The sequence below is a fragment of the Ananas comosus genome, linkage group 7 (assembly GCF_001540865.1).
Source record: "Ananas comosus cultivar F153 linkage group 7, ASM154086v1, whole genome shotgun sequence".
Taxonomy (NCBI): Eukaryota; Viridiplantae; Streptophyta; class Magnoliopsida; order Poales; family Bromeliaceae; genus Ananas; species Ananas comosus.
The window spans coordinates 3,548,998-3,557,610 of NC_033627.1; the positions used below are offsets into that span (position 1 = coordinate 3,548,998).

An 8,613-nucleotide genomic window follows, 5' to 3' on the forward strand; every position below is an offset into this window, starting at 1 on the left:
TAAATTTATATATATATATATATATATATATATATATATATATATATAAACAAAGAGTTAGACAACAAGGTTATAAACAGGAGAATCATTATCAAGCAATATATCGTCCACATAAATACCAAATTGTCATCAAAAGAATTCACTGATTCCCTTGACTTCTTGATTTTCTCACATGACTCAGACTTGGCACAGAAGAACCCACTATTCTCAGTCTCATTTTCATCATAGATAAATATTGAGCCCCTGTACAAGTGCTTCACAATGCCTTGTCTACCCTGCCAAAATGATTCAACAAGAACACATCAACACCAAAGTGGAACTCAGTAATTTATAACAGTCAAGAGAAATTTGCTAAAACAATTCATAACTTAATGCAAGAAATCATAAAACCAATCGATGGGCAGTATTCTCCATATAAATAACCAGTGTTAACAAATGGTAGCATTCTTTAAAGTATACTGCTTCATCTAAAGGACATGTCTCTACCTCTAAGGATCCCTCCAGAACCTTGACAATGTCATTAACAGATATGGTCTTCGAGTGCCGGTCTAAAGCAGTGAACATTTTATCAACACAACCACTCTTAATATCCTGCTTCCTAAGTGTCACAACGGCCGATCCTTCAGTGCCGCCTTTTAGTATCTGAAAGAATATATTTAATATACAAGATTTAGCTACAAAGGAAACTATAATAAGAGAAAAAGGTTAAAATGAATGCAGTTACCCGGACTCCGTCTTTCTCCACAGTAACAATAACACCAAAGTCCTTTTGTCTGTTAATCCAAAAGAGCAAAGAGCAAACAACAGAGGTTAGTTTTATCAACATTACAGGGTTTAGTTTTGTCAATTATAGAGCATACTAAACAGATGAAGTAACAGAAACAAACCCGAATAACACGAGATCATGAAGTTTGTACTCATTCTTCCTAGAAGTAGTTGCAACATTATCTGAGTCGTCAGTCAACCGTACTTTCTTACGACCACTATAAACACTTGAAACCCAATCTAAGTCCTCGCTGTCATCCTTATTCACGTTAGAGAACTTCAGAAGTTCAGATTCAGATGGCTGTACTCCCCAGAAAACAACTGATCCATTTGAAACCCATTTGTACATGTAACCATCTTTCAACATCATACCATCAAGTACTTCGAAAACTTCACCACTTTGACGATCACGTCTCGTTTCAATAAGGGGTCTGAACTCACTGAGGAAAGAAATAGGATCGCGAGTATTCAGAGTTAAAACACTATAGTATTGAAGTGAAACTGCAGAACAAAACAAGCTATGGAATGATGGAAAATTTTACTCTAGTTCATGCGAGCTAATAAGACGTGGAGCAGGAACTGCAGCATGCTTCAAAGATAGTCCACCACCCTGCATATAATTCAAAATAGTTGACGATAAGCAACATGCAAGACTCTGCACATATACGGAGGGAACTTGAGCTTCAATCTCTCACTCATAACATGAAAAAAGGCAACCCAACATATCTGGAGCCTGGTGATTGGAGCAACAATACATATATACTCTATTAGGATCTAAATATGCTTGCCTGCATACTCTACTAGCATCTGCATGTGCTTGTCATGTCATATCTAGTGAAAACAGACAAAACAATCAGAACGGTAAAGTAGCTGATGCCAATTCTGGAGAGTATCTCCCGTGAGATCGCTTCAAGGACCAAGTATAACTTAGAAAGAAAAAGTAAGAAGGATGGTGAAATAAATAGAAAAAGGACTATATCTATACAATTGATTAATTTGTTATGAAACTAGTTTTAACTAACCCACCATCCGCATCACATATAACAAGAAAAGAATAAACAATAGAAAATAAGAGATTGATCTTTACAAATTTTTTTGAAATAGCTTGCAGATCAATTCTAGGAATCAACTTTATCATCACTCTTTTCCGTCCATCATCAAGATTAACAACCTACAAAAGAGAAAAATGAAAAAAGAGCAAATAAACCTCATAGAACAGAAGCAAACAGAAAACTGGAAAATAGAGACAAAGTAAGAAAAGAGTTACTAATTCGGAATACCTGTGCAAGATCTCCTTTATATTTCCCACTCTTCATACGGACCCACGAACCCTGAGATATTCCACAAGATTTGTTACGACTAGAGAGCAAATGAGAAACTTCACTTGGGGGGACAAGGTTAATTCTGCCTGGATATATGTTACAAAATCCTTTGCATGCCTGAAGTACAGTAGATACTAATTAGACAAAACAATGGCAACCTTCCACTCTGCCAAGTTAACAACCACTAACAGATGGAAAATCGAAAAACAAACCTCGCTAACGTCATTTGCTTTGTCCGCTTCAACAAAAACAAAACCTTTCACATGGTCAAGTGCAAAAGCAGAAACTATTTGCAGTTTGTTTCCGAGACAGTCCAAGTCAACAAACTTTTGCATGAAGCAAAAGGCCATCTGCCTCTCACGACCAATCTGTATCAGACAGTCATGCAGAACAGCAATTAGAGAACAATATTTTAGACGAAATAGCTTAGTTCAAAGAGACTACAACAAACCATGCATTTAATCTTCCAAACAGTAGGATCCTTCATTAAATCAGCTGCAGATACTTCATCTCCAGATTCTTTAGAATCTTCAGCATGCACTACATACTTCGAACTACGACCGTAACGGTCTTTAATTAGTTCTTCCAGTTCATCACCACTCAACTCCTCTTCCTTCACAAAAAAGGGAAGGTGAGGAGGCCTCGCTGTGCCTTTCAAGTCTTCATTTTCAGCTTTGCATTCATCAGGAAAATCTGTTCCATTAGGTAAAGAGAAAACAAAGAATATCAGAACCGTTCCATTAGGTAAAGAGAAAACAAGAATATCAGAACCGGTAAAGCCAAGCTTGCATAATAGCTGATATCAGCTTCTCCTTTGTATTGCCAGTCAGGCTTTCGGGAAGCAATATGTGATTTGATGTACAAAATAAATATCTAAAATTAAAAATCCATTATAACTTATCTGTACGAGGTTAACAGGATATGGAAAAGAGAAATAGACGTGACTGGACCGATTAATATACATAGAAATCATTTCTTCAAGAAAGGGATGCACAATTACATCCACAAAATTACGTAGACAACTCAAAGAACGATAATGAAAACCAAAGAGGAAAAACGAAGGCAGCAAACTGTCAAAATCCAAGAAACTTCATGTCATGCATCTACCGGAAATTTATAGTTAAATAGCTAACTATGCTGTCTAGCTAGCAAAAGTTCTGAATAGTTAATATCAAATCACATAATGCCAGAATAGTTGGTAATGTTGCAACAGAAAACTGCAAAAGGAGAAACAAAGAAAGCGGATAAATCACAAGAAGTTGAAAAAGGATATCATACAAAACGGCTCCCATAAAACTAGAGCGAATAACGTTAACTATATTATTGTGTTACTCTTTGATTTTTGCATATGAAGATACTAGTTAATCTATAATCCAGACAATTTGACAGTTTCTAACAACGGAGAAAAGTATACTGCTGCCCCATCCCAATCAAGGAGCACGTTTCTGCTCTATTAAACATTAAACCTAGCCACTGAAAAGCACAATTTAAAATTCTTGCAACAGCGAGACCTACATCAAAAGCTGCCAGGAAATTCTCCACACAAAAGATAAGCACAAAGAGTAAAATGTGAAACATCGTAATATGTGGCAGATAGAAGATTCTGAAAATTTTGGGTTTATGATAACATGCAGCCTGATGCATACCCATCTGTATGCCGCATTGACCATCCAAGGAAACAGCACAAGGTACATATTATGCTGTGTTTCATGCAAAAGGGGCATGCAACAGCCTGTTTTACGGTTTGAGGGCACATTTAACCTCGCTGGAGCTTTCGGCAAAAGTGTTCTTAGAGCTGTTCAGAAAAGCATTTACAACTTTTTTCATCAAGTCCGACCAACAGCTTCCGCTGCAGCAGAACCCTAAAATTGGAGCAATACGTTTTTGCAGCCCAAAAGCTCATCTTAGGTTCCAACCACAGAAAAAGTTCCAGATTTCTTGTTTGCTAAACATCTTGATGTTGATTTTCAGTATAGCGAAGCTGTTGCAGAAACCTTGCCCAATAGGCACATAAGTCCAAGAGGGCAAGCGCCTTATAATCACAACTTTTCCCATTGAAGGTGCCATAACACATGACAAGTTGGCAATGCGATGATGACATGCAAAACAGGAATTCCTTGAATCCTTACACAAAGACCACAATTAGCTTGAATTCCAAGAGAATGTACCCAAGCTAATCCGGACTCAAACATTATGTCGAGCCCGTAGATATAGCACATTGTACTGAAATTGACGGCTCACTCTTTTATCCAAATCCTATCATTTATATGCTAAACAGACGCACCAAAAAATTATAGAAACTGCAACCTAAGCTCAAGCATGCCCTAGAACAAAAACCCTAACGACGTCGCTTGTTACGAAACCCCAAAAACCGAAAAGAAAGCGAATCGCATTGAGCAAAGCGAGTCTCAACAATTAGCAAGAGGAAACCCTACACGAGTAAGAAGAAGAAGAAGCACGGAGGTAATGGCGAAGGCATCATTCATACCCTCCTCGGCGTCCTCGCCACCGGACTCGAGCTCGTCGTCGTCGGCGTCCATGGCGGCGTCATCGAAGAACTGCAACACGCCGGGGCGGCCCCGCTTCGCGCGGCCGCGGGAGGAGGCGGCGCCACCGGAGCCCTGCGCTGCCTCGGCGGCGGGGTTCTTTCGCTTCGCGGAGGCGGAGGAGGGGGAGGAAGCCACCTGCTTCCCCTTCCCCTTCACCGCCATTGATGAGCTCGACGAGAGAGCTCAGAGGAAAAGGAAGAAGACGACGACGAAGAGTTGGAGAGAGAGAGAGAGAGAGAGAGAGACGAAGATGGGGCTCTACTCAACCCTTGTGGTATGGTCGAGGAGGGGTCGAGGGTATAATCGGTATCTTATCCTCGAGGTGCACAATTATCAGAGTAACTGACACGTGGCGCGATTTGAATGGGCTATTAGTGGAAAACTAATACGACACGTAGATGGTGCAGCATAGTTCAGGATGTTCCTTGAGCATAGTTTTTTCGTGATGGGACGGTTTTGCCCCCGGGAGTGTGAGCGACGATAGCGACAAGTGTTCGACGTTTCGTTTTGATACGACACCGTAGGGAGATAGGACACGTGGCTACATACAGTGTGTATGCGGCTTTGGGGCACGTGGACGGTGATGATTTGTTTAAATGTCTGTTTTGTGTTTGCTATGAGATAGCAAAAGTTTTACTTGAGTATTTTGTAGACTCCACTAAACAGGCGAAAAAGTTTGCGAAAAGCCGCATAATATGAAATTATCTGGACCGTTCGATGGAAAGCAACGGTTGCGTGAACGGACGAGATCGGCCAATCCTGGTAGCGAGAACGGTAGATCATCAGGAATTGGTACCCACCCATTTTTTGACAATATAAAAAAGGATTAATAGTAATTTTAATTATTTATTTAGTTGAGATTATATTTTTACAATAATAATAACTAAAAGTAAAAAAAAAATCATCAATGGCGTATCATACCATGTAAATTTTTTACATTTATAAATTTACAAATTCAAAAAGGACTAAAATGAAAAACTCTGCATCATTTGTATACTTTTCACTATAAACTTTTTCAACATTCCTCAAAAAGATAGGAACATGCATAAACAGTTTCTAAACTCTACATCATTATCAAATAGCCCTTTATTAAACTTTAACTTCGGACAATTAAACATTTAAACTTTATCAAATTATTCAATAATTCTATTTCTTTGAAAAAATTTACTAATTAAGTAGCTATTTTAGTGGTATCTTTTATAAATAATCATGTAAAACTTCAAAATACAAAACAAAGCCTAGTTTTTTTTTTAAGTATGCAAATTAAAAAATAATGCTGAACTTATTTTATATTTTATTGCCTTTTTAAGTGTTCAAATAGAAAAGATAAATTTTACAAACTTTTGTGCAAGATAATTTTCTTTAAAAAAAAGTCTATTAAACTATTAAGGAAGTCCAGTTGTCAAAACGCCAAAGCTTAGGGGGTGATTGTACATTTTCCCCCAAAAAAATTGACTCAGATTCAACCGGTTCAATTCACGGGCCGCTCCGGTCCGGTTTTTTTGAAACATCGGATCCTCTCCATCTAGGGTTTAATTAAAAAAACCATAACCCGCTCCGCCACGTTATAAACCCTACGCCCCTCTCCATCGTCGTCTCCCCCGACACATCACCCCCCCCACCCCTCTTCTCTCTCCCGCATGAGGTACGCTCCCTCTCATTCCCCATCCATCCGCCATTAAAACCCTAATCCCAAGCTCCGCTTATGGCTCCGCTTCTCCAGAAGCTCTCCTTCCTCCTCCGCACCTCTTCCTCCTCTTCCCACCTCCTCCGATCCCTTCTCCTGTCCACGGCAACAGCTTCGAAGAAGCCCCAAAACCCTTACGCTCCCGAGTCCCATTTCATGGTCGATTACCTCGTCTCCTCCATTGGGCTCTCCCGGGACCAAGCCATTAAGGCCTCCAAGGGCCTCGCCCACCTCCGATCCCCCGATCGCCCCGACGCCGTCGTTGGCTTCCTCAAGCGCACCGGATTATCCGACGCCCACATCAAAAGCCTAATCTCCTGGCACCCCAAATTGCTTTGCGCCAACACGGAGAAGACCCTCGAGCGCCGCGCTAAGGAGCTCGAGGAGGGCGGCTTCTCCGGGCCGCTGCTCGTCCAGGTCGTCCGGTCCAACCCTTTTGCTTTCACCATCAATGGCGTCCTCCAAAGGCTCCAGTTTTGGAAAGAGTTCGTCGGCGGCGACAACACGGTTTTCTCTAAGGTTGTGAGAAGAAATAGGATGCTTATTAACTATGATATCGAAAGGAAGGTTGTTCCTAATATTACTCTTCTGAGAAACTACGGATTGTCCGACAAGGATATCACGCTGGTGATGATGAGGGTGAACGGGTTCATACTCCGCTCGCCGATCTCGATTAAGCATCTGCTGAAGCAAACAGAGGATTTGGGCTTCTCCCCTGAGTCGAAGATGTTCGTGCAAGCTCTGTCAGTGGTGGCCATGATTAAAAGTACGACCTTGCAGAAGAAGATCGAGCTTTTCAAGAGCTTTGGGTGGTCTAAAGATGAGGTTCATAAGGCATTTCGGAAGTGCCCGAATGTGCTCTCGCTCGCGGAGGAGAATGTGAGGTTGAAAATGGATTTCTTGCTGGGGAAAGCAGGCTGCCTGCCGGTGTATATCAAAGAGAGGCCGATGCTTCTTGCCTACAGTTTGGAGAAGAGGCTGGTGCCTCGGCATCATGTGATGAGTATCCTCAAGGAGAAGGGGATTGGAAAGTATTTTAGCTTTTATAGTGTCGTTGGTTTACCCGAGAAAAACTTTGTTGAGAAGTTTATTAGGCGCAATGAGAAAGGAATGCCAGGTCTTGACAAGGTCTATGCTGCTGCTTGCGCCGGAGTGATACCCACTTAGTGGTCTCGAAGTTTCTGAATGAAGTATGGTGCTTTTCTACGTAAACGGCAAGATCATGAGCTCTTGTTTAAATTTTAATGCTCAATTTGCACCTGGTTGTGGAGAGTACCTTCATTATGCTTGGAGGAATTGTAAAAACTTCACTAAGTCAAGGCATCGATATTTCTCATGACCATGATTTCTATTCTTTCATGGTTTTGTTTAGATTCTGAATTTTCCTTTAAGGTCCAATCTGTTTTGTGGTAGCAAGTATGTAATATTTATTCGATCCCAAGTTCAAGCCTCTTATCAGCATGTCTTATCTTATAAGGCGCTTACAGAGCTACACGAGTGTTCATAATTTGCTGGGAGATTATCAGAGAGAGTTTGTCATTCCCCTGGTTTGGTTGCTTCTAAAACAGCTAATAGTTTGCTTCTCTAATAGGTTGTTTGAGTTCATCTGAGTTGTATTAAGCAGGATAGTTTTACGTGATCCATAGCTAATGTAGGAATTGTTTAGTCTACTGTTTTAGTCTAGTATTACGATATATGATTCTTTTCTTGATTCATCAATTTGTAGCGCTAGCAACTCTCCTTTGTTATTGTTATTTGCGTGTGGTTTCAAGTTGGATTCAATTTGCATTGTAATTTTTAGTTTTGTTAATGTATTCGTACTTACAGTCTTACACCATGCCACCACGTCTTAGCTAGTGTCGGTTGAAAGACTGACCAGCTAAGTCGCTAACCTTCTGCACATCGGAGATTAACAGACTTTGGAATTTGATGGACAACTTGAGTTCTAATGTGTATTTAGTTGGATCAGAAGGGAAGATAATTTTATCAACCCCAAAATGGAACTAAAAGTCAGGTACACCTTACGATTCTCTCCATCTTTTACCTACGCCCCCTTTCATTTCAGTTTCAAACTTGTTACAATGTGTTAAATTAATATAACTTTTCATTTTTACATATTAAGTTTCACATATCTTATTGAGTACAATGCGATAATTGTGTATGAGATTATATTTGTTTTGTTTTTTTTGTGCCTTTTCTTCTTTTCTTCGCACTTCCATGAAATTTTTTTTGTCTTTCCAATTATTCATGTTTGAAAAACCAATTTGGCGCAGCATTTTTACCCTTCTCT

General features: G+C 40.1%; 2 protein-coding genes across 6 annotated transcripts in view; one reads left to right on the forward strand and one right to left on the reverse strand.

Annotated features, from left to right (window-relative positions):
• LOC109712451 (protein RNA-directed DNA methylation 3) overlaps positions 1–4,849 on the reverse strand; it is a 12,291-nt gene extending 7,442 nt beyond the window's left edge. For 4 of the 5 annotated variants that reach the window (XM_020236016.1, XM_020236015.1, XM_020236017.1 and 1 more), the window contains exons 1-10: positions 4,576–4,849; positions 2,539–2,780; positions 2,300–2,455; positions 2,046–2,204; positions 1,853–1,936; positions 1,308–1,375; positions 888–1,205; positions 725–773; positions 487–642; positions 120–275 (exon numbers count right to left, since the gene is read on the reverse strand). In XM_020236016.1, the coding sequence (XP_020091605.1) occupies positions 120–275; positions 487–642; positions 725–773; positions 888–1,205; positions 1,308–1,375; positions 1,853–1,936; positions 2,046–2,204; positions 2,300–2,455; positions 2,539–2,780; positions 4,576–4,798 (1,611 nt within the window). In that variant the 5' untranslated portion in view covers positions 4,799–4,849. Of the gene's footprint in view, positions 1–119; positions 276–486; positions 643–724; positions 774–887; positions 1,206–1,307; positions 1,376–1,553; positions 1,575–1,852; positions 1,937–2,045; positions 2,205–2,299; positions 2,456–2,538; positions 2,781–4,575 lie in introns of those variants that run through there. The other variant, XM_020236018.1, reaches the window with a different exon arrangement.
• On the forward strand, positions 6,250–8,100 carry LOC109713391 (transcription termination factor MTERF2, chloroplastic-like). The gene has a single exon (XM_020237449.1). It carries the CDS (start codon positions 6,342–6,344, stop codon positions 7,488–7,490), a length of 1,149 nt encoding a protein of 382 aa, XP_020093038.1. The 5' UTR covers positions 6,250–6,341; the 3' UTR covers positions 7,491–8,100.

Excerpts from the sequence above, each read along its gene's own strand:
- LOC109713391 (XM_020237449.1), top strand. The coding sequence starts at position 6,342 with ATGGCTCCGCTTCTCCAGAAGCTCTCCTTCCTCCTCCGCACCTCTTCC.